The sequence below is a fragment of the Chiloscyllium punctatum genome, chromosome 11 (assembly GCF_047496795.1).
Source record: "Chiloscyllium punctatum isolate Juve2018m chromosome 11, sChiPun1.3, whole genome shotgun sequence".
Classification (NCBI taxonomy): domain Eukaryota; kingdom Metazoa; phylum Chordata; class Chondrichthyes; order Orectolobiformes; family Hemiscylliidae; genus Chiloscyllium; species Chiloscyllium punctatum.
The window spans coordinates 76,394,476-76,421,085 of record NC_092749.1 but is presented as its reverse complement, the minus strand read 5'-3'; the positions used below and the strand labels follow the sequence as shown (position 1 = coordinate 76,421,085).

Sequence of the window (26,610 nt, the reverse complement as noted above, 5' to 3'; positions counted from 1 at the left end):
TCTGAATTGGCTGCAAAATGACATATGTGCTGGAAGGGATCTCAGAAGGAGGCAAGACTGGCTGAAGACTGTTACAAATGCTTTAGCTTTGACTATTGCACTGATTTGCTCAGCTCCCCATTATTGAGAATGAGGCTACCTGTAGAATATCTTCCTTCAATTCGTTATTCAACTCAATGCCTGTCACCATTCACAACTGAATGTGATAGAACTACAGTGCTTAAATCTGATTGTTTAACCACTGGGCTTGGGCTATTGGATTCTGTTTGGTGTAACTAAAATAAATGGCAATATTCACGATGAACATGACTCTTGTAATCAATTAACCCATTTCTTTTACTTCATTTGTGAAAAGATGAAAAATTAAGATTAAACTGGTTTCTATGAAATATCAATATTATACATCATTATACATAGATTATATTTCATTTATTATTCAGAAATATCTACTAAACAACATAAGAAAATATTATGGGCAGCACTGTGGCTTAGAGGTCAGCACCGCTGCCTCTCATCACCAGGAGTCCAGGCTCGATTCCTGTGTGGAGTTTGCACATTCTCCCTGTGTCTGTTTCTTCCCACAGTCCAAAGATATGCCGGTTAGGTGAATTGGACATGCTAAATTGCTCAGTGTTCAGGATATGTAGGCTAGGTGCATTAGTCAGGAGAAATGTAGAGAAGTGGGTCTGGGTGAGATATTCTTCGGAGGGTCGGTGTGGACTTGTTGGGCCTAATGGCCTGTTTCTACACTGTAGGGATTCTACAATAAAGTACAGAACTTTTTCAGTCCTCCACTGGTCAAACAAAATCATAGACATCTGTTTAAATTCACCAAGTGGCCAATTTAATGTACTGTGATAAAGCCAGAAATGATTAACACTCCTTGCACTCAAAGTTTACTACAACTCTTTTGAAGAAAAATGATTATTCTGGGTCACGTCTTTAGTTTTTCATCTGTGGTGCCAGTGGCGAGTTCAAATATTTTTGTTTCAGCATCATTTATATTTTGTCCAAACTTAGGCAGATTTATCTTAAAGTTCCTTTGTTGTTAGGATGGGTCAGATGAAGGTCTACTTTCTTGTAAAGACCTAACAGAGTTGTTGCTGAATGAAGTACTAGTATTGCACAATTTAAAAGGATGATCATTGCCACGCAACCCACATGCACGAAAAGGATTCTGTCTGGGATTATTATGGAATGATTTCACAACTGAACTGTAGTCAATTTGCGAATAAGATGCTGCAGTTTTCTTCCTGCGGGGAGGTGCTACTGGGGCTGTGGCTGCACTTTCTGAGACTCTCACTGGGTTATTACAAAGTTCATGAGAAGTTCTATTGCTTGGACACTGTTGCTGTGTCTTTTTCAGTAGTGACTGTGAGATTATTTCCTTGAATGTTTCAGAATTTCTTTGAGAAGTCACTAATGGTGAATTGGAGTATGCCGCCACAGCTGTTTTGAGAGACTTCGGTTCCTTTTTATTTGCAGCCTCTGGACTGAGGTCCTGTTGATACAAAAATATGTCTGTCACAAATTGAATACAAGTGTAACAGTGAAAATTATAATGGCTGAAAATGTTACAACAATCACATTTTTTTGTATATTCCACAATATACTAAAAAGTCCAAGCTTAGTTACCACTTCACTAAAATTTGTGACTTTGCTGTGTTCAGATTGAATGTCTATTCTCATTTTATTCTATATTGTTAGAAATGGTATAATGTCAGTATAAGTAATTAATTCTATTTGATAATTTACAATTGGGTTAACCAACCAGACTTTGGTTATTGCTCTTTTTCTCCTGATTTTATTACATAGCTACTTCACTTGGAGACAGAGGTTATAAGATAAATGGAAACTATAAACTAAATAAAAATTTTGTGGTAGGCTTTATAATAGTCATACAGCCACACAACATGGAAACAGGCTCTTCAGACCAACTCATCCATGCTAACCAGGTTTCCCATTCTAAACTAGTCCCATTTGCCAGTGTTTGGTCCATAACACTAAGTCGAGAGTGTGGTGCTGGAAATGCACAGCAGGTCAGGCATCATCCGAGGAGCAAAAGAATCGACATTTCAGTCATAAGCTGTTCATCAGGGGTCTGATGAAGGGCTTATGCCCGAAACGTTGATTCTCCTGCTCCTTGGATGCTGTCTGACCTGCTGTGCTTTTCCAGCACCACACTCTCGACTCTGATCTTCAGCATCTGCAGTCCTCATTTTCTCGATAACAGTCTAATCCTTGCCTATGTATATACCCACTTCCAAAAGTCTTTTAAACATTGTAATTGTACCCACCTCTACCATCTCCTCTGGCAGCTCATCACATACAGGTACTACCCTCTGTGTGAAAACGTTGTCGCCTGTCCCTTTTCAGTTTTTTTCTCTCTCATCTTAAACCTGTGCCTTCTTGTTTGGACTCTCCCACCCTAGGAAAATATTTGGCTGTTCACCCTATCTATGCCCCTTTAACTCACCCTATAACTTCCTTTGATGCATGGGAAAAAAAGCCCCATCGTATCCAATCCCTCATTATAACTCAAACCTTTCAGTCTCAGCGACATAGTTGAAAATCATTTTTGCACCTTTTCCAGTTCAATAACATCTTTCCTATAGCAGGGTGACCAGAATTGCACATTGTACTCCAAATGTTGCCTTACAATGTCTTGTACAGCCATCACATGACATTCTAACTCCTGTACTGAATGCTCTGACCAATGAAGCCAAATATTCCAAACACATTCTTCTTGTGAATATAAATCACCACTTTCAAGGAACTATATTCCTGCACCCCCAGGTCTCTCTGTTCGAAAACATTCCCCAGGACCCTACCATCAACTGTGTAAGTCTTGCCCTGGTGTGTATTACCAAAATGCAACACCTCACATTTATCTGAATTAAACTCCATCTGCCATTTCTCAGTCCATGGCAAGATTCTGTTGTACTCAGATAATCTTCTTTGCTGTCCAGCAAACCACCAATTTTGGTGGCATCCTCAAATTCACTAACCTTGCCTACTATATTCTCATTCAAATTGTTTATACAAATGTTATACAACAGTGAACCTAGCACCAATCCTTGTGGTCACAGGCTTCCTCTGAAAAACTACCCTCTACTACCACCACCATTAACACCATATGTGTCCAGTAGGACTCTGGAAAGCACAGAAGATTTGAGGGAACTCTGTGTGCATGTAGACCAATCTCTTAAGATATCAGGGCTGGCAGATAAAGTGGTCAAGAAGGCATATGATCTACATCTCATTATTAGCTGAGACACAGATTAAGCTAGAACTGTATAAAGCATTAGTTAAGCCCCAACTAGAGTGAAATTCTCAATTCCACATTACAGGAGGATTGTGAATGGCAATGGAGAAGGTAGAGAGGAAATTTAGTAGGATATTGCCTGAAATGGAGAATTTTAGTCTTGAAGAGGGAATGAACAAACTGGGACTGTTTTTCCTTACAGCAGAAGAGTTTGAGAGGGAACATGACTGAGATGTTTAGATATGGTAGAGAAGAAGACTCATTTCTCCCTGATGGAGGAATCAATAACCAAAGGGCATAGAGGTTTAGAGGAGATGTGAGGAAAAATGTTTTCCCCCAAAGGGTGGTGGGAATCTCAAACTCTCCACCTGTAAGGGGTGAAGGAGCAAAAACCTTCATAAAATGTTAGCAGGATTTAGATGTGCACTTGCAATGCCAAGGCACACAACATTATGGGCCAAGTACTGGAGTAGGGGATTAGAATATTTAGGTGGGATGTTCGTTTGGTGCAGACACAATGTGCTATGGATCTCCATGATTCCATGATTATTGCCTTTCCATTCTTCTTTCTCTATCCTCTCCCACTCTGGTAACTTGGCCATAGATCTGTCCCTGAGGAACAACCACTTTCACTAGGTTTTCAAAATAGAATACTGATCGGCATGCACAATAGATTCAGGAGACCTTTGCCCTGCTTTCCTGGTTTTCCCAGACTGCCTGATAGTCACCTATTCTCTCTCTGCCTGAACTGTTCTAATCTGTGATCTGACCAGATCTGCCTCACAGATGCACATCAGTGACTCCAGCTGCTGCTCAAGTTCTAGCACCTGGGAGTTCAAGCCTGTGTAATCAGTCACACTTCCTGCAGACGTGTCAGTCTGGGACACATAATATGTTCATGACTCCACACATAACACAGGATGTACACTCCACTTGCCTTCATTGACCTACAATCCAATAACTGCTAAAAGTATTTGTTACACGTAGAATACAAAAAGAACAGATGATAGAAACTTATGAGTAACTTAAATTTCCTTCACTTGCATGAAATTTAATTTTGTTTGGTTTTTATCTTTGACTTGACTTAATTTTACCTCCCTTTTGTAATGTTCCTTCCTGAAATAAAAGTAGTTCCTTTTCTTTGTAAACGATGTTATCTTTACTTTTAAAAGCTACTTAGAATCTCTCCCTAACAACAGATTCTCACTAACCGATTAACCTCCAGATTTCTTGTGACATCACTCTTGTACATTTCTCCACACGGCCTCTCTCATTACTGCATTCAGACTGAAGCCACTCCGTGCTCTCTCAGTGCTGTGTTCAAAATAAAAACACTCCTTGATCCGTGCTCTTTTAAACTTGTTGCCTCCTATCACCATTTATAAAGAAGATCACCTGCTTAGATATCAGGAAAGACGTTAAACAAAAGGGAGCTAAAATTAAATCCAAGTCAAAGAAAAAAGTATTATGTTAAACCAACCAAAAGTAAGTTTAACTTCAAAGAAGTGAAGTGAAGGAAAGTGAGGGCCATGGGGTATGAGACAGGATGGGAGGGTGGGTGGGAGAAGATTGAATAGGAAGGAATAGGACCAGTGTGTGTGGGCAAGAAGATCAGAAAGGTAGGGGGGTAGTATTAAAGGGGTTTCTCGTGACTAAGATTGTTGTCTATTCTAGTAATGATAGCGAAGGCTGACCATTCTGCTCTCATTATCATTCTGCAGTATCTAGGACAAGATGTTATGTTTAAGGTTCTTCAGTGTTGCCAGGACTACTTCTGTCCTCTACCTTCATGTGCATACTGCCCCAAATTCCATCAAATTAGCTCTATTTGAGGGTGTGGGGTGTTTGTCACTAGTGTTCTCCACTGTATGAAACAGGCTAAATTCCTTAATTGCCTCAATCATGTCTTATTTATTTGAGACTTTGCTCTCCATATTGGCCTCCTCTCTTCCACCTTTGGTAAAATTTAACTCATCCAAACGTCTTCCAGTAGCTCTCATCCCTGACCTTCCACAACATTAATGCTCCTCCAGCCCTGGCCTTGTAAGCAGCACTGATGTTAATCAACCCACCTCTGGTAGCTGTGCCTTCATGTACCTGGAATTCACACTCTAAACCCCAACCCACCTCTCCACCCCTCTTTTTTATTTTCGGACACTCCACAAGGCCTACTAGTTTGGACAAGATTTTCATCACCTGTCATAAAATCACTTCTATTCTGATGGAAAGTCAAGATCTGAAATATCAACGCTGTTTCTCGCAACACAAATGCTGCCAGACCACCTGAGTATTTCCACCATTTTCTGTTTTTATTTCTAATACAGCCTTATTTGACTCAGTGTTCAATCTTGTTTGACATCCATTCCTGTCAAGGGACTTATGGGTGCCTTACGAGACTTAAAGTGCTATATAAATTCATGTCAATAACCATAATTGACTGCATAGACAGCATGGGAATCACAGGTAGACAGGGTGGTGAAGGTGGCGTTTGGCACACTGGCTTTCATTGGTCAGTGCATTCAGAATGGGAGTTGAGATGTCATGTTGTAGTTATACAGGACATCGGTTAGGCCACATTGGAATGAGTTTACAGAGATAATAACTTTTCAGGAGACAGCAGAGCTCAAGGCATTTGGTAATTTATTCATGCATTCCATCGATATAATGCAGGGAGAGGCCAAAGGTTACTTTGAGTCTAGCCTCAATGTGAAGGTCGGATCACCCCCTTAATCTTCAGCTCAAGTTAGAAGAAAGATCAATGACACTGTAATTTTAAAAACAAGTACCTTGTCTTTTATGCACTTTTCTTGTAACATTAACATGGTGGCAGATACCCCTCCCCTTGTATACTACTGGTTAATTAGTGCTGGGTTGTTCAACTATGACTGGGGTTTCAGTACATCACTCTATTCGTAGTCTTGTTGCTGTGATCTGAATGGGTCCCTTTTGGTATGTGGGAACTGAACTTTCCATGGTCACTTGTGACCTTTTATCTCTCAACTCCAACATCTGTGTCTGCTATTTTGTACAAGAAAGTAAGAGAGTCTTCTTTGAGATTTCCCACCATTGCAACTCTCTCAGCTGCTATCCTTGTTTAGAGATAGGGAGGCCCTTCTCTATTACTTGTAATTAGTTAGAGTCATACAGATGTACAGCACAGAAACAGATCCTTCGGTCCAACTCATCCATGTCGACCAGATATCCTAACGTAATCTAGTCCCATTTGCCAGTACCCGGCCTATATACCTCTAAACCCTTCCTATTCATATACCCATCCAGATGCCTTTTTGTACAGCCTCCACCACTTTCTCTAGCAGCTCATTTCATACATGCACCACCCTCTGCGTGAAAATGTTGCCCTTTTAAGTATTTCTCCTCTCACTCTAAACCCATGCCCTTGAGCTCTGAACTCCCCCACCACAGGAAATACATTATATCTATGTACCCTATCCATGCTCCTCATGATTTTATACATCTCTATAAGATCACCCCTCTGCCTCCGATGCTCCAGGGAAAACAACCCCAGCCTATTCAACCTCTCCCTATAGCACAAAACCTCCAACCTGGTAACATCCTTGGAAATCTTTTCTGAACCCTTTCAGGGTTCACAACATCCTTTCTATAAGAGGGAGGCCACAATTGCACACAATATTCCAAAATGGAATGTTACCAATATCCTGTACAGCCACAGCATGACCTCCCAACTCCTATACTCAATGCTCTGACCAAGAAGGAAAGCATATCAAATACCTTCTTGACAATCCTACCTACCTGCGATTCCACTTTCAAGGAACTATAAATCTGCACTCCAAGGTCTCTTTGATCAGAAAAACTCCCCAGGACCTTATCATTTAGTGTACAAAGCCTGCTCTGATTTGCCTTTCCAAAATGTAGCACCTCACATTGATTTAAATTAAACTCCAGGCACTCCTCAGCCCATTAGCCCATCTGATCAAGATCCTGTTATACTCTGAGGTAACCTTCTTCATTGTCCACTACACCTCCAATTTTGGTGTCATCTGCAAACTTACTACATAGAACTCCTTTGTTCACATCCAAATCATTTATATAAATGACAAAAAGCAGTGGACCAGCACCGATCCTTCAGGCACACCACTGGTCACAGGCCTCCAGTCTGTGCAACCCTTGAACCACCAACCTCTGTCTTCTATACTCGAAACAGTTCTGCATCCAAATGGCTAGTTCTCCTGTATGCCATGAGATCTAACCTTGCTAACCAGTCTACCACGTTGAATGCCTTACTGAAATCCATTTGGATCATGCCACCACTCTGCCCTCATCAATCCTCTTCGTCACTTCTTCAAAAAGCTCTAACAAGTTCGTGAGACATGATTTCCCACTCACAAGCCATATTGACTCTCCCTAATCAGTCCCTGCCTTTCCAAATACATGTTCATCCTGCCCCTCAGGATTCTCTCCAACAACTTGGCCATCACCTATGTCAAGCTCATTGGTATATAGCTCCCTAGCTTGTCCATACTACCTTTCTTAAATAGTGGCACCACTTTAGCCATCCTCCAGTCTTCTGATACCTCACCTGTGACTATCGATGATACAAATATCTCAGCAAGGGCAGCAGAAATCACTTGTTTAGCTTCTAACAAAGTTCAAAGGTTCACCTGATCAGGTCTCGGGGATTGATCCAGCTCTGTGTGTTTTAAGACATCCATCATGGTGGCTCAGTGGTTAGCACTGCTGCCTCACAGTGCCACGCTCCTGGGTTCAATTCATCCCTCGGTCGAGTAGCTATGTGGAGTTTGCACATTCTCCTCGGGTCTGCACCAGTTTCCTGCATGGCCTGTCATGAACTCAAGTGGTCAGAAAAGTCAGGCTGTCAGTTTTGGGCAGCACGGTGGCTCAGTGGTTAGCAATGCTGCCTCACAGCGCCAGGGACCCGGGTTCGATTCCAACCTCGGGCGATTGATTGAATGGAGTTTGCACATTCTCCCCGTGTCTGCACGGGTTTCCTCCGGGTGCTCCGGTTTCCTCCCACAATCCAAAGATGTGCAGGTCAGATGAATTGGCCAAGCTAAATTGCCCATAGTGTTCAGGGATGTGTAGGTTAGGTGCATTAGTCAGGGGTAAACATAGAGGAATGGGTCTGGATGCGTTACTCTTCAGAGGGTCAGTGTGGAATTGTTGGGCCGAAGGGCCTGTTTCCACACTGTGGGGAATCTAATTTTAGCTATGAAGCCGTGACTCAGTGGTTAGCACTGCTATCTCTCAGTGCCAGGGACCTGAGTTCAATTCCACCCTTGGGCGGAATTTGTATGTTCTCCTGGAATTTGTATGCTCTCCCTAAGTTTGCTCTGGTTTCTTAGCAGCATGGTGGCTGAGTGGTTAGCACTGCTGCTTCACAGCATCAGGGACCTGGGTTCAATTCCACCCTAGGCAATAGTCTGTATGGAGTTGGCATGAGTTTCTTCCAGGTGCTCAGGTTTCTTCCCACCTGTCTAAAGACATGCAGGTTAGGTGGATTGGCCATGCTAAATTACGCATAATAGACAGGCAGGGAACTGAAAGAACACAGCAACCCTGGTAGCATAAGGTAGTGCAGAAGTCGCTGTTTTGGTGTAACCCTTCTTCAGGGTGCAGCACAGTGGCTAGCATTGCTGTCTCACAGCGCCAGAGACCTGGGGTCGATTCCAGCCTCAGGCGACTGACTGTGTGGAGTTTGCACATTCTCCCCATGTGTCTGTGTATTTCCTTCCATAGTCCAAAGATGTGCAGGTCAGGTGAATTGGCCATGCTAAATTGCCCATTGAGTTAGGTGCATTAGTCAGAGGGAAAGGAGTGTGGGTGGGTTACTCTTCGGAGAGTCAGTGTGGACATGTTGGGCTGAAGGGCCTGTTTCCACACTGTAGGGAATCTAATCTAATTCCCTTTCTCTGGAAACTTCCTACTCTGTAATATGGGCATTTTTCAAGATGTCACCATCTACTTGCGCACACTCTATATCTTTCATGTCCTTCTCCAAAGAAAACACTGACGCAAAATACTCATTTAGTACCACCCCCACTCCCTGCAGTTCCACATCAAGACTGTCTTGCTGGTCTTTGAGGGGCCTTATTCTCTCCTGAATTACCCTTTGGTCCTCAGGGTATTGAGAGAATCCTTTTGGAGTTTCCTTAACCCTACTTGCCAAAGCTATGTCCCCTTTTCACCATCCTGATTTCCCTCTTAAGTATACTCCTACTGCCTTTATAGTCTTCTGAGGATTCACTCGATTTCTGCTGTCTATACCTAACACATGCTTCCTTCTTTCTCTTAACCACCCTCAATTTCTTTCATTATCCAGCAATCCCTACACTTACCAGCCTTGCCTTTCACTCTAATAGGAATATACTGTCTCTGGACTCTCGTTATCTCATTTCTGAAGGCTTCCCATTTTCCAGCCATCACTTTACCAGCTAACATCTGCCCCCAATCAGCTTTTGAAAGTTCTTGCCTAATATGGTCAAGATTGGCCTTCCTTCAATTTAGAATTTCAACTTTTAGATCTGGTCTATCCTTTTCCATCAATGCTTTAAAACTAATGGAATTATGGTCCCCTGCCTTATTTCCCAAGAGTAGGTCAGGTTTTACAAATTTGTTTCTCAATTTCCTGCTGGCTATTGGAGGGTCTATACTGCAATCCCAATAAGGTTATCATTCCTTTCTTATTTCTCAGTTCCATCCAAATAACTTTCCTGTATGTATTCCCAGGAATATCCTCCCTAAGAACAGCCGTAATATTACTCCTTATCAAAAACGCCACTCCCCCATCTCTCTTACCCACCTTTCTATCCATTTGTATCCTGGAACATTAAGCTGCCAGTCCTGTCCATCCTTGAGCCATATCTCTGTAATTGCTATAATATCCCAGTCCCATGTTCCTGACCATGCCCTGGGTTCATCTGCCTTCCCTGATAAACCACTTACACTGAAATAAATGGAGTTTAATTTATCCATCTTCTCTTGTTCTCTGCTTTGTCCTGAATGTTCGATTTGCTCCTTTTCCTAACTGTACCAGTCTCAGACTGATCTCTTTCCTCACTCACTCTCTTTGACAAAGGGTCAGTTAGACTCGCAACATCAGCTCTTTTCTCTCCTTCCAGAGGCTGCCAGACCTGCTGAGATTTTCCAGCATTTTCTCTTTTGATGTAATACTGCTGCCCTGTACACCAGGAGCTTGGTGTTAGGTCTGAAGTCTGTGAACAAGAGAACTAGGAGGTGGTGCAGGCAATTCAGCCCCTCAAGCCTGTTCTGCCATTTGATATGATCATGGCTGGTCTCATCTTGGCCTCAACTCCACTTTCTTGTCCAATCTCCATGACCTTTCAATACAAAAGGTGCAGCAATACAAAACCCTGGTTAAACCCCACTTGGAGAACTGTGAGCAGATCTGGGCTCCTCACCTTAGGATGGACATATTGTCTTTGGAGGGAGTACTACATAGGTTTACAAAAATGATACCTGGACTTCAGGGATTAAGTTAAGACGTAATCTGATTGGAGTCTTCAAGATATAAACATTTCTTCACACAATGAAGCAAGTGAAGGATAATATTCAGGCTTGACATGAAAATATGTTGCAGTATCTTCACTACTGAAGCATCAAGATGTTGGTACACTCTTCCTAACAACACTGTAGGTATATGTACACTACATGAACTACAACAGTTCAAGACAGCAGCTTACCAATAATTTTCTCAAGCCAACTAAAGGTGGGCAATTGACAAAACAAACGAACTTCCAGAACCACTCACAACTGTGAACAATTTTTTTAAAAATGGCTGTGTAGAGTTGAAATGCAAATGAGCCATTATCAGTTTAAATACTGGAAGAGATTCAAATAGCTGAATGGCCTATTCCTGTTGATTTCTCCTTGTTTGGATTTTTTTTTTAAAACGACTCAGCCTAACTAGGTTGGCACTCAGTTTTGCGACTTTCCAACTAAGAGCAGAAGGACAATTCAGCAAGTTTCATGCATAACAAAAAGAAAAATCTTTATTGTTGGCGACAAAAACTTTCAAGAAACTAGGAAAGTCTTAAACCAATTCACAGCATAAAAAAACTCCTCACAATTCGTTACTGAGCTGGCCATACCAATTGCAAGAGATTGTGAGGGACAAACATAGTTTTGGGGTGAAACTAACTGAACCTGACTATAATTGATTTGAACTTGGCAATGTTAGTTGCTGACACTAGGTATTTACAATGTAAACATTCTTAATGCTTTAAGAAATCAACATCTCTTGTTTATGATAATCAAAATAACTTACCAAGTCACCTCTTATTCCTGTTCCTTCTGGATCAGATGGTTTAGCAGCAGGATTTCTTTCAGTGTGTAATAGAGGTATTAATGAAGTAGAATATGTTTCAAAATTTTCATCAGGAAGAGGCATGTCTGACTGGGACTTGAGAATTGACTGTACTAGAGATGGCTTTAGGTTAGCCTCTGACTTCAAACTTCCTGAAAAAGAAAGACATTGTTCAGAGCCCACTTTGGTGTCTAGCGCTGTCAACAGTTGCAAAAGTTTCATTCAGTAGGGAAGACAAGTACATAAGATTAGATTAGATTACTTACAGTGTGGAAACAGGCCCTTCGGCCCAACAAGTCCACACCAACCCGCCGAAGCGTACCCACCCAGACCCATTTCCCTACATTTACCCCTGCACCTAACACTAAGGGCAATTTAGCATGACCAATTCACCTAATCTGCACATTTTTTGGACTGTGGGAGGAAACCGGAGCACCCGGAGGAAACCCACGCAGACACGGGGAGAATGTGCAAACTCCACACAGAGAGTCGCCTGAGTCGGGAATTGTCGGGTCTCTGGCGCTGTGAGGCAGCAGTGCTAACCACTGTGCCACCGTGCCGCCCATAACTTACATATCCGTCCCGTTTACATCAACAGTGGTACCCAGAAATATACAAGGCTACCCAGGGAGAAAATGCCATATGTCTCTATATTTTTACACCTTTCACAGCTCTTGTATTTCTACAAACCCGCCAATTTTCATGAACTCATCAAGAAAATACAATTTCTTTGTAACAAAGGAGTAGGCTGTACTTCTTCACTTAGAAAACAGTGCAAGGTGGAGGAGGTGATAGTTGATAGGTTGGAGGCTTATTAAAGAGCGAGAGGGTGTGGGCTGGCTGGGTCTGCCACTGACTTCAGCAATAGCTGCAGCTGTTGAAGTCAGAGACAGGATCAGGGGACAGGCAATGTACCAAGACAAATCTTTTGCCTAGAACTGGTGAGATACAGACAAATTGTTCATTCATTCAGATTAGGAATGCCACAAACATCGTGCCTGTGTCTGTTTGCTGGATCTACCTGGGTGATGCAAGCCACTCTAGTTGGCCTTATGTCCAATAGGTATGGAGAAGCAAAGCCAAGACTGCTCCTGAATTGCGGCACAGGCATTTTGATCAGGAAGTACACACAGACATACAGGTATGGGCTTGTGTGTGGATATTAGCTGAAATTAAGATTGTACTAATCTTTTATGACTTTTGTGTCAATAGTGGCTCAGTCATAGCCATCTCACCTCAGACTCTCAAGGTTCCAGTTTCAAGTCCCACTCAAGGGTTTGAGTACAACAAAAAGTTTAACATTCCAGTACAGTACCAATAGGACGGGAGATTAAACTGAAGCTCCAACATCCTGCTTCGATGGATGTAAAAGATCAAATGGCACTAACTTCAAAGAACAGAGGTGGTATCTTGGCCAACGTTTAGTGACATACCAACAGCACCGGCTGAGGTTACCATAGAGGATTCTCCTTTTCAACGTCTCCCCTTTGCCTGATGCATAGTGATCCTCAGGTTAAACCACCATCAATTTTCTTTCCCTAATGAGAGAGCAGCCCTATGGTCTGATAAGACAATAGTGTCTTTACCTTTTATGGCTTTTTGATGCTTACCTCACATTCAGACTTAGAGGGGGCTTGGTGCCTGTGGAGTGTGCGCTTGTGTGTGTATGTGCATATGCTCAAAGAGTGTTTTAAAAAAGTCTGATGTAATGCAACACTCAACAGATTTATCTTGATAAGCTGCTACAGGAATAACATCTTTAAGTATTTTAATTTAAAACTTCAGTGGCATTGTACTTGCAATCTGTTCTCTTATGTAATAATTGTTTTAATCAACAGTTGTGACACACCTCCGGGCAGGTGGGTCTTTTGGTTCAGAGGTAGGGAAACTACCATTGCACAACATCCCTTCTCTTACATTCAAGCATTGCTTGGCAGGTAAAAGGACACTAGAATCACTCCACCTGTTTTCAATTCCATTAGATGTTTTATTGCCGCTTCTGCTTCTTTGGCATTTGTTGTTTTAATTTGTCTCACATGATATGGCTTGCTAATTCCAGTTCTAGATGAAGACTGAGAAACAAGATTGTGTTGAAAACAACTTCAAATATGAAACAATAATAACACATCCAACAAATCCCAATATAGAAGCATAGCAAAGGCAGCCTTCTATGTACCTGTGAACGTGCCCACAGTTGTGACTGAGGGCTGTGGATATTTTTGGGGAATGGGGCTGTGAAGAGCGTGGTTGGACAAACTAGTCAACAACTGCTTTACATGAAGAATGTTTGCGTTTCATTAATATTGCACTTTTCATTTTCGGAAAGTCACCATTACAAATTACAGTTCTACTCCAGATATTATTGATCTCTCCCAATACAAGACTGTGCATCCTTTACAACTGGACCATTACTTTTCCTGCCTATTACGTGGTCATAGATAGTGTGACTGAGGATTGTAGCAAAAACTAAACTATGTTAACTGAAGTAGAAACTGTGATCTTAGACTCTACATATGTTTCTCCAATATTAGAGGTGGATTAACTTATTTGCAATGAACAAACATATTGACTTTAAACTTGAGACATTAGCAAACATTTGTTGTAAATGTGCATTTAGCCTTGATTCTGCATCACAAATAACAGATACTATACTTTCAATGGTTTGCCCTTTCTAGATTCTGTAGAACTCTAGCTTATGAAAACTTGCCTCTTTCCCCACTTGAATCTGACTTTGGTTATGTATCTGTTCTACAGCCACTAAGAAGAAAACCATTTTCTCCTGAATTCCCTCTTACCCATGGTTTGGTCAGTAGAAATTGAAAGTAGTCAATATAAGTTAGTTGTACAAGTCTAGAAACAGAGAACTGAGGTTGCATTTACACAAATGACTGAAAATATCAGACCACTTAAAAAGCTGACTGATTTCTTTGATTAATAACCAGTAAATTGACTTGTATATCTCAATGGAAGCCTTGTCTCTGTTAGGGGGTGGTGAATTAACTACAGTGTTCAAGAGGAAAGTGATGGTCTAATGGTGTTATTGCTAGACTATTATTTTGAAGAGACACAGCTCATGTTCTATGACAGATAGTAGAACTTGAATCTAATAGAAATATGAAATTAAGAGTCTAATGATGACTATAAAACTGTTACAAAAATAGAAACTAGTGGAAAACTCAGCAGGTCTGGCAGCAACTGTAGAGAGAAATCAGAGTTATCATTTTGGTTTGACTGACCATTCCTCAGAAGTGCACTGAGGAAGGTTCACTCGATCTGAAACGTTAACTCTGATTTCTCTACTCGGATGCTGCCAGACCTGCTATTTTCTATTTTTGTTTCTGATTTCTAGTATCTGCAGTTCTTACCATAAAACTGTTTGGCTGAGAAAAAGACACATTAGTGAGTTTTGTATTGTACTCTTAGGGCAGAATTACAACAATACTAAATTGGAAAGATTACAACTTATACTGTACAAGGAAAGGATGGCGATTTTCTGACATGTGAACTCTGATTGGTCAAGATGTTGCTATGGGGAAGGCATCAGGAAATAGCTGCCCCCCAAGGTTTGATTTATGAAAAGCTATAATGACTGGATGTCTTCTTATTGCAAAGGACAGAGCCTTGTGTATAAAGATATGTAGTTCTATCAAGAAGTTACAGCATATTTGATATTGCTATCCTATTCTATAATGTGCTCCTTAAGGAAACCACATATGGTAGTACACTAGGAAGTGTTGCTGAACAAAGAGACCTTGGAGTGCAGGTTCATGGCTCCTTGAAAGTGGAGTCGCAGGTAGATAGGATAGTGAAGGTGGTGTTTGGTATGCTTTCCTTTATTGGTCAGAGTATTGAGTACAGGAGTTGGGAGGTCATGTTGCGGCTGTACAGGACATTGGTTAGGCCACTGTTGGAATATTGCATGCAATTCTGGTCTCCTTCCTATCGGAAAGATGTTGTGAAACTTGAAAGGGTTCAGAAAAGATTTACAAGGATGTTGCCAGGGTTGGAGGATCTGAGCTACAGGGAGAGGCTGAACAGGCTGGGGCTGTTTTTCCTGGAGCATCGGAGGCTGAGGGTCATGGCTGGGGCTGTTTTCCCTGGAACATTGGAGGCTGAGGGGTGACCTTATAGAGGTTTACAAAACTATGAGGGGCATGGATAGGATAAATAGGCAAAGTCTTTTCCCTGGGGTTGGGGAGTCCAGAACTAGAGGGCATAGGTTTAGGGCGAGAGGGGAAAGATATAAAAGAGACCAAAGGGGCAACTTTTTCATGCAGAGGGTGGTACGTGCATGGAATGAGCTGCCAGAGGATGTGGTGGAGGCTGGTACAATTGCAACATTTAAGAGGCATTTGGATGGGTATATGAATAGGAAGGACTTGGAGGGATATGGTCCAGGTGCTGGCAGATGGGACTAGATTGGGTTGGGATATCTGGTTGGCATGGACAGGTTGGACCGAAGGGTCTGTTTCCATGCTGTACATCTCTATGACTCTATTGAGATAATCTAGGAATGCTGCCATTGTCTGAATCATTGAATTTATGAACTTAGCAACTCATGTTGTTGCATTCAGCTTTAATGACATTATACATGCCTAAATTTATGGTGCTGCCATGGCATCTCCTCTAGGTTCAACTTGTCAGTTTCCACAAGAAATACATCTTCCACAAAATGACCTCCAATGTACCTTTTGTATATTTCCAATACATAACTGATACATTTGCTAGATTTGAATCTGCAGTGCATGTAAGAATTTCCTTACACACTATAACAAGGTCAATCTCAATTAACATTCTAGTTGAGGAATCTGCTAATGGGTTTTCCACCTCTATCTACTGCATCCCACTTTCAGTGGATTGTTAGAGTTACATGTACTATAAGATTGACTTCATTGGCAATTTTGTAAACTGATCCCAAATCATTTGAGTACTATGCAAGCTTGATGCTGAAAAAGAACACAGCAAAGATGTCTTGCAGGATAATAATTACTCTGACTGGATCACATCGCGCTGCATATCATGGAAACTCAAAAATGAGCCTAAGAATTGCACTTTCAACCCTACAAAGAGCCAGGTTTTTCTCACATTAGGCTGGAAGGGTAAGGCGTTTCAAAAGCTTGAGCAACATGTGATGTTAGCTGTTTCACACTCCTACTAATCAACAGCAGGATGAGTGATAGTCCCCATTGACAGTATGCTGCCATCAAGTCAAGAAGACAAAGAAGCAAATGTCATATAAACTGCAATGCCGGTGTAATGCCTGAGCATGCAGTTCTTACATCCCAATGATTTGCTGATCACAAGTGACAACAGTGCAGTCAATGCTTTTGGCTATTTGTGACAAACAAACAGAATACAGACTATATCAAAGGTAATTTTGTGATTGGACAATACTTGGACAATACTTACCAAACAATTCTGATTGTGCTAACATTGACACTAACAACCAATTTATCGTCATTTAGGTTCACTTGCTAGAAGCTACATGTATGTATATTTTCATATACAGGGCTCTGTCCTTTGCAAACAAAGAATTGCAAGTCAACAAAACAAAAGCTTGGGGCTTATCTATTCCCTAGATCATTTCCCAGGAATATCAAAACCTTAAGTAATGAGAGTTGACTTGCCTGATTTGAATTTAAGCTAAAGCTTATGGGATAATAGTTTGTTGGTGCATTCTCCATGGCAACCCTTATATCAATCAGAGACCACTTGTAAACCAATTAGCACTCTTTCATCACGATGGTCAATTGACTCCTCTTATGTTGTATCTCTAAGAATTTCAATTTGGTAACTTACAGCTGGTCCTGGAAGAATCTGGGATGGATTCAGAGTCATGGCCTGAAAAGGACTTTCTTCAGATGAAAGCACAGTATCAGAGGCTGATTTTTTCATGCTTTGCATAGCTAGAAAAAAAAGCTTTCAATTTAAAATCTAAACAATTAAATAAATGGCTATACTGCTAAGTTCATGATGGTGTGTTTACTTGAAAGCTAACATTATGGTAATTCTTACTTGGTGGAGGGGGTCTTTGTGGAGGTTGAGGTCGGTCAGGTACTGACACAGATCTACATGCTGTACGTAGTTGAGGAGCTGCCTCTCGATTAACTAGGGAACATTTTGCATTGTTTAAAGCAGGAAGAAAACATATTTAGATGGCACAGAAAGTCTAATAGCAAAAATCCCCAGCTCAAAGTAACATAATTAATATTGATATTGATTATGGTCAAAAGTGATTACATACCAGTTATTTCACTTTTTTGAGAATCGGGCATTCTATTTAGTAATTGAACCTCAGCAACCTCATAAACAAGAGATTCTGTAAACTCTTCAGGTGATTTTTTGTGATTCACTATTTGCCCTGTCACCAAATGCTGTGGAACAATTTCATCTAAGTCTTCATCTAAATCTCCTACAAGAGAAAGAAAGTGTATGCGATTAATTTCAACAGTGAATAGCATTTGGTAGAACAGAGCATAGTTTTGCAAATCATGTCCTGAGAGAAAGGGTTAAGAGGACTACCCGATACACTACATTGCTTACCAACGCAATCAATTTCATCTCTGGACTGATTCAACACTTAAATGCTAATCACATATCAGCATCATACATCTTCTGACTCACCTGATTTATCACATCGCTCATGAACAAGCAATTTATTTACAAAATTCATTTTTAACAGACTGCTGAGAACATCCTGAATACATTTTCAATCCAGATTCTATAATTAAATGTTACTTTATAACTGAGATGGCTGATTGATTTGATTCTTTGCAACAGCAGTTAACTCGGTTTTTGCATTACACAATTGGTTGAATTACCAGCACGAATGGGATTAGCAATTTTGTTAGACAGGGTTATCTGAAAATGAAAGTTGTGAAGGAAGCAACCAACCTATCTGAAATATTTGAATGGGACATATTTACCATTCAGTTAGAGGCAACAGGAATCACTGGAGAGAGCTAAGACAGGTCGTGAAGAGCTGGCAGAGTCAATTTCTCTTCAAAGAAAAACCTGGCAAAAGCAGTATGCAAAACAGGCAGAAAAGCAAAGAAGGGTGAAGTTATGCATGCAGCAATATAGACCTTCTGTTTACAGAACATGCTTTTTAAATTGCTTTAAGTGAAGAAAAATATGTGAGGGATTGTGGCAGGAATGAGCTACACATTCAAAGAAAAACAATGATTATTTACTTGAACATGGGAAACAGGAGAAACCAAAGCAAGTGAAAGAAAATTAGAAGTAATTATTCCAAACATGCTGGTTTGTGGAGAGATGTTATGAGAGTTTGTAATGTCCTGGAGCATTAGCCTGTTTCAATAGAATTCTTTTTTATAGGATTCTTCAAGTAATAACTTTTCAACTGGTACATGAAACATCCTCCTAATGCTTGATAGAGTGGTGGAAACAAATTCAGTAGTAACTATCATAAGGAAACTGGATATACGCTTGAAAAATAAAAATTGCAGGCATGTGGGAAAAATAACCACATAATTGACTAACTGGATTGTTCTTTGGAAGAGCTAATGCAGATTTGTTGGGGCAAATGGTCACCTTCTGATTCTGAGATTGGTGGCAGACAGAACGCTGGGTATGGGAGACAGCGAGGTTCCGAGTATTGTAGGCAATAAACCTTCAAGTATTAAATGCGCTCATTGGTTCAGCACCATTCCTTCTACGGAACAGAAAATGTTGGCCCTATTTATTATGCAAAATTAAATGTAATAGCCATCAATGAACACAAATTAATGAGCCAAGATGAAAATTTATCATAACATAATGTGTGCTTGTTGAAGATATCTCCTTGTGTCACCAAACTGTTGCTCAGCATTTGCAATAAATTTCGCATTAATAAAACAAAAATAATGTGAACAATTATATAACATTTGACTCAGCAGGAAATGGCTGAAATAAAGACGACATGGTGTTGAAGCTTCATGTTTTGCACACATCACAACAGAATTATAGGATACCAAATCTCAAAGCGAATAACAATTGGCACTGCATAAGAAAGGGCATTGATTGGTTAACAGATGGACTCTGATTTGGAGAGGTATTGCTTTGGAGAATGCTGCTCAGAACTGAAGACCCCAAATGGTTGATTAATTTAAGATAAAACAATATCAGGACATATTCCTTTGCTTCACAAGGACAGGACTCTCTGTATAAAAATATGTAGGTTACACTAAAACAAATAAATGACCAATATGGTGAACCTTAACTTTATCATTCATTTAGTTTTTAATCACAATCAGGATCTCTCCCAGTGCTATAAATGCACATTATTCTTTGTATTTAGCCTTCAGTTTTAAGATTTTCTTTCTCGCAGCTCTTGTTTCTTCCATAGTCAATCATTTGATAAATTAATTTGAGCACTTTCATATCATATTGGTGGAAGTATTCCAAAACAGTTTTGACCAGCTTACAGTTGCAAGTCTGTTAACTATGCCTTAAAATCAAAAATCTAAGTAATTGTGTTTCATTTCTCCTTTCCAGAAGTAATCTTTGAATTTAATTCTATTATAATGATTGATAGAAAAATATTATTAAAGCCTTGTCTCTTGTTGGCTCCAGAAAACTATATGAACACATACAAAAAATCCATTACTTTCCTAATGCAAGCTTCTTTCCTCTTTCAAATGAGCATGAAAGTTAAAGCCTCTCTTTAAAACAACTTTGCTTTTCTTACAAAACTTTCTACCCTCCAAATCAATATATTCTGATATCTCATTGCTGTCATCAGGTAATTTAGAATCATACAGCACAGAAACAGAACTTTCAGTTCAATTCGCCCACGGATTCAAGCTTCCCAAACTAAGATAGTCCCACTTGCCTGCATTTGGCCCACATCCCTCTAAACCTTTTCTATTCACGTTCCTATCCAAACGTCTTTTAAACATTGTAACTGAAACTGAATCTACCACTTCCTCTGTTCATAGTGCATTCTACATACAAACAACCATCTGTTGAAAAAGCTGCCCCTCAGGTCTCTTTCAAATCTTTCTCTTCTCACCTTAAAAATAAGCCCTCTAGTTTTAAACTCCCCTATACTAGGGGAAAGATCTTTGCTATTCACCTTATCTATGCCCCTCATTATTTTATAAATCTCTAATAAATCACCCCTCATCCTCCTACCCTCAGTGAAGAACTCCCAGCCTAACCAGCCTCTCCTTATAACTCAAACCCTCCAGTCTCAGCAACATCTTTGTAAATCTTTTCTGAACCCATTCCAATTTATCATTTTTCTCATTTTCCATGGCAAAGCCACTTCCAATCAAGAGTCCACTAATCAATCAATCAATCAATCAGCACCATCTTCTCATACAGTGTTATTACCTTTGTGATTTATTGGTACAGAAAAAGTACTTGTGTTTCAAGAGTGTTACAAAGTTTTTGTAATGTTAGAGGGAGATCTCAGATGCAAAAGAATTTAGAACACCTATAATAGATTCATTTGATATTGCAGATTGGCTGCAATGTTTGTCCACATAATGTCAGTGACTACAGTTCAAAATTATTGAGTGCATGAAGAATTGATAAACGTCCTATAAAACCAACCGAATAAAACCAAAAAAAGCTGCAGAGGCGATAAATCAGAAACAAAAATAGAAATTGCTGGAACTGCTCAGCACATCTGGCAGCATCTATGGAGAGAAATCAGAGTTAATGTTTCAAATTGAGTGACCTTTCCTCAGGATCTTTGACTCTGGTGTAAAACCAACCATTTATTTAATTCCAGCAAACAAAATAGTTGCAATAATTTACACAATGTAGATTGGAAGCTACAATGTTGGTATACCCACAATAATTGCGGCAGATCAGGCTGGAAGTTCAATCGATGTACCTCACTATTCACTACTGTAGAATAATAGTGCTGGGGTAAGGCTGTGTTGTATAATTTGTAATCTTTAACGCCCTCTCACCCCCCATGGAGTTAATATTGAGGTCAGTCACTCTAATAGTAAGGTTATTGTGTTACTGTAGCTTCCTTATTAACATAATAATTAAACATTTTAATCACACAACACAACTCAATGTTATTAAAACATTCAGAGGGGAGGCCATATTGGATTTGGTACTCGGTAACGAACCGGGACAAGTGGTGGGCTTGTTAGTGGGTGAACATTTTGGTGATGGCGACCACAATTCTGTGACTTTCACCTTGGTTATGGAGAGAGATAGGTGCGCACAACAAGGAAGTTTTTACAATTGGGGGAAGGGAAATTACGATGCTGTAAGACAGGATTTGAGGAGCATACGTTGGGAGCATAGGCTGTCAGGGAAGGATGTGGTGGAAATGTGGGACTTTTTCAAGGAGCAGATACGACGTGTCCTTGATATGTATGTACCGATCAGGCAGGAAAGAAATGGTCGTGTGAGGGAGCCTTGGTTGACGAGGGAGGTTGAATGTCTAGTAAAGAGGAAGAAGGAGGCTTACATAAGGTTGAGGAAACAAGGTTCAGACAGAGCAGTGGAGGGATACAGGATAGCCAGAAGGGACCTGAAGAAAGGGATTAGGAGAGCTAAGAGAGGGCATGAAAAATCCCTGGCGGATAGGATCAAGGATAACCCCAAGGCATTCTATGCGTATGTGAGAAACCTGAGAATGACGAGAACGAGGGTAGGTCCGATCAAGGACAGTGGTGGGAGACTGTGTATTGAGTCGGAAGAGATAGGAGAGGTCTTGAACAAGTACTTCTCTTCAGTATTTACGAACGAGAGGGACCGTATTGTTGAAGAGGAGAGTGTGAAACGGACTGATAAGCTAGAAGAGATACCTGTTAGGAAGGAAGATGTGTTGGACATTTTGAACAACTTGAGGATAGACAAGTCCCCCGGGCCTGACGGGATATATCCTAGGATTATGTGGGAAGCAAGAGAGGAAATTGCAGTACCGTTGGCAATGATCTTCTCGTCTTCACTGGCAACTGGGGTGGTACCAGGGGACTGGAGAGTAGCGAATGTTGTGCCCCTGTTCAAAAAAGGGAATAGGGATAACCCCGGGAATTACAGGCCAGTTAGTCTTACTTCTGTGGTAGGCAAAGTAATGGAAAGGGTACTGAGGGATAGGATTTACGAGTATCTGGAAAGACACTGCTTGATTAGGGACAGCCAGCACGGATTTGTGAAGGGTAGGTCTTGCCTTACAAGTCTTATTGAATTCTTCGAGGAGGTGACCAAGCATGTGGATGAGGGTAGAGCAGTGGATGTAGTGTACATGGATTTTAGTAAGGCATTTGATAAGGTTCCCCATGGTAGGCTTATGCGGAAAGTCAGGAGGCATGGGATAGAGGGAAATTTGGCCAATTGGATAGAAAACTGGCTAACCGGTCGAAGTCAGAGAGTGGTGGTAGATGGTAAATATTCAGCATGGAGTCCAGTTACAAGTGGAGTTCCGCAGGGATCAGTTCTGGGTCCTCTGCTGTTTGTAATTTTTATTAATGACTTAGATGAGGGAGTCGAAGGGTGGGTCAGTAAATTTGCAGATGATACAAAGATAGGTGGAGTTGTGGACAGTGAGGAGGGCTGTTGTCGGCTGCAGAGGGACTTAGATATGATGCAGAGCTGGGCTGAGGAGTGGCAGATGGAGTTCAACCCTGCCAAGTGTGAGGTTGTCCATTTTGGAAGAACAAATAAGAATGCGGAATACAGGGTTAATGGTAGGGTTCTTGGTCAGGTGGAGGAACAGAGGGATCTTGGGGTCTATGTACATAGATCTTTGAAGGTTGCCACTCAGGTGGATAGAGTTTGTAAGAAGGCCTATGGAGTATTATCGTTCATTAGCAGAGGGATTGAATTCAAGAGTCGTGAGGTGATGTTGCAGCTGTACAGGACTTTGGTTAGGCCACATTTGGAGTACTGTGTGCAGTTCTGGTTGCCTCACTTTAGGAAAGATGTGGAAGCTTTGGAGAGGGTGCAGAGAAGATTTACCAGGATGTTGCCTGGAATGGAGAGTAGGTCGTACGAGGATAGGTTGAGAGTTCTCGGCCTTTTCTCGTTGGAACGGCGAAGGATGAGGGGTGACTTGATAGAGGTTTATAAGATGATCAGAGGAATAGATAGAGTAGACAGTCAGAAACTTTTTCCCCGGGTACAACAGAGTGTTACAAGGGGACATAAATTTAAGGTGAAGGGTGCAAGGTATAGGGGAGATGTCAGGGGTGGGTTCTTTACCCAGAGAGTGGTGGGGGCATGGAATGCGCTGCCCAAGGGAGTGGTAGAGTCAGAATCATTGGCGACCTTTAAGCGGCATTTGGATAGGTGCTTAATCTAGGATAGAAGTTCGGCACAACATCGTGGGCCGAAGGGCCTGTTCTGTGCTGTATTGTTCTATGTTCTATGTTCTATGTTCTAGGTACCATGCTTGTGTGTGGATTCAAGACCAAGCCTGTAAACAGAAAATGGTTGTGGTTGAATTTTAGGTTTTCTTAGATTACTGGTATCCTACAAGCTTGTTAGGATCTCCACTATTTACATTTTAATTAATGACCTACTGTCAGTGTTCAGAGAGTGACCTACAACTTTGCTGAAATTATTAATACGTTGGTTAGATTCACTGGAAGTGATTGGAGTTGGTGCTTACTTTACTACAGAGAAAGGAACTACCCATTTGGGTAGTGGCTAAGGTTTTATTCTATTCTCAAGTTCGAAAAGACAATACAAATTGGTGGCAAAGTAATAAGGATATAGAAAAAGAAACATAAAGAAGCAAATGATATAATTAGGTGTTTAGTTAGAACCAGTGAAGGATGGCAGGACAGGTGAAGAGTCACGTAAGGTCCTGCATAACATTGTGATCCAGGGAAATGAGTGTTCGAAGTTTGAGCAGCTTCGGCTCAGAGTGGAAAGACAGTTCAATGCATCAGGGAGAGGAAATGTTACCCAATTGTTTGTTTTTCTACTAGGCAGCATTCACAGTAGCTTGAATAGTGTCTTCTGATTTGTTCAATGGTTAGAGATAGGAGGGCGTTGTAGTGAACGTAACGAGGTTGGCCAGGTGGATCTTATAGAATGTAAGTTTACTCAGTGGAACAGTTACTCCGATACAATCAGGGAGCCATGGTTCACAGATATAAACAGGAGAGTCAATAAAATTTTCAAAAAATAAACAGAAGCATCAAACATTCGCTTCATCGGATCAATGTCAAGGACACTCCACATGTAAATAAAGGGTGACTTGGTGACAGGACACCGGCTGCTGTGGAGTTATTTAAGGTGTCATTGTAAGTGAGTAAGGTAAGGGGAGCCAAAGGACCTCTGCTGGCATCCAATAGGTTTGAAGCTCTTTCAGGCTGTTTGGATGACAGGAGGGGCAGTAGGATAGATGAGAAAATTGCTTGGCACTAGAATTCAGGATATCTGCTCAGGGATGGAAAGGAACTTGCACAGAAGGATGAGAATCCAGATGTCATGGTTGACTAATGGTAACTACTAATGACATAAATAGAACTAGAAGAGATGCACAGAAAATATTAATCACATATTAGGAAAGTAGAGAGGAAATCTGCTCCCCCAATTAGAGTACCCAATGTCCAAAAATGGTAATTAAGTATCCAGCTAGCACCTTAAACATAGGGATGTCAATGACAGACTGAGGAATTTTATGAATGCTCAGGGTTATTCAGAGGCTGGAGTACTTGGCACTGGGTTAGTGGAAGCATCACCAAATTGTTAATGACTGGGACACTACCCCAAAAACAGCAAAAGGACCTCAAAAAGGCAAGTAAAGATAGGAAAAGAATGACGAGTGGGAAAAGTATTGAACATTGAAAAGATGAGCCACTCAAAGTCCTATTCAGAGCCACACAATTGCTGTAGAAAGAACAACAGGCACCAACTTGCCAGGCAGATCATGGGGACTATATCCACATCCTGCCCTCATACCAAAGAGGAACTAGAAAATAATTTTCACAAAAAACTGTCCACGCTAAACAACAATGCAAATCTCAGCAAACTTGCTACATTATCTGAACAAGTTGCTGATAAGGCCAATAGAGGTGGAGAAAGTAAGCCCAGCTTACTTTGTGTGAGACAGAATGAGCCTGGAAGATGTTGAGGGCATTCATATTGTTGACATCACATGCCTATCTCCTCTATATGGCTAAAATTGAGCACATTACCTGACACTCTCAAAAGGAGCCCTAATCCTCAAGACCAAGGACCCTGATTGGCTGAGAGACATCAACAAATGGTGCCCATCACACTTAGTGCAATGCCGCTCTGCCTGTTCTTCAAGATCGTGATGAAATGACCAAGCGACACAGTCAAAATCAACTGTAGACAGAAGGGTTCTCTACCAGCTATTCCTGGGTGCGATGAAAACATTATGGTTCTTGGGAATGTCATGAAGGATGCAAAACACAACAGAAAGAACTTTGCAGCTGTCATTATCAAATGGCTTCAACTCTGTTGATCACAAACTTTTAATTAAAGCAGTACAAAGAGTATATCTCCTCAGAGACTTTGTGATCTGGTAGAAGATCTTAAGCAATACTATGCTGTTGGAAGGGAACAAAACTAAGACTACCCAGATAAAGATAGAAAGGGGTATTGAGCAGGGCGACCTCTCTCAACAAGACAATTCAATATTGCTTTGGATCTGCGGCTGGTGTGCTCCTTGGAGGAGCCAACTCAGAGTTTTCTTGCTCCTGGTAGACAAAAGATTCAACTGTTCTGCTTTGGCCTCCATGGACAGATAAGCGATCTTAAGTGACTTGCACACACGGATAGAAAGGAATTTTAAGCTAGTTCAGTCATTTGCAAAAGATTGTTCACTAATTTGGCCAAGACTAAAGACTTCCATTTTACTTAGAAAGGAAGACTTTCTCATGTACTTATAGCAAAAACTGGAAGCTTAACGGTAATACCATTTTCTTCATCCCATCAGGTGAGACAAAGAAATACTTGAGTGCATGGCTAGATCCTTACTCAGGTGTGACAGACGGTGACTGGGAGAAGAAACTCTGGACTGAGTGATCAGTCTGAGAATAGCTATTTTCTGACTAACACAGAAAATCAAAAT

The 26,610-nt window shown here is 41.0% G+C and overlaps 1 protein-coding gene across 1 annotated transcript in view; it reads right to left on the bottom strand.

The window, feature by feature from the left end:
- Positions 1 to 378: 378 nt before the first annotated feature.
- LOC140483114 (synaptojanin-2-like) overlaps positions 379 to 26,610 on the bottom strand; it is a 240,889-nt gene continuing 214,657 nt past the window's right edge. Inside the window, exons 22-27 of the mRNA XM_072581079.1 lie at positions 17,833 to 18,000; positions 17,604 to 17,696; positions 17,388 to 17,494; positions 13,552 to 13,660; positions 11,550 to 11,740; positions 379 to 1,501 (exon numbers count right to left, since the gene is read on the bottom strand). Of these exons, the coding sequence (XP_072437180.1) occupies positions 1,049 to 1,501; positions 11,550 to 11,740; positions 13,552 to 13,660; positions 17,388 to 17,494; positions 17,604 to 17,696; positions 17,833 to 18,000 (1,121 nt within the window). The 3' untranslated portion in view covers positions 379 to 1,048. The remainder of the gene's footprint in view (positions 1,502 to 11,549; positions 11,741 to 13,551; positions 13,661 to 17,387; positions 17,495 to 17,603; positions 17,697 to 17,832; positions 18,001 to 26,610) is intronic.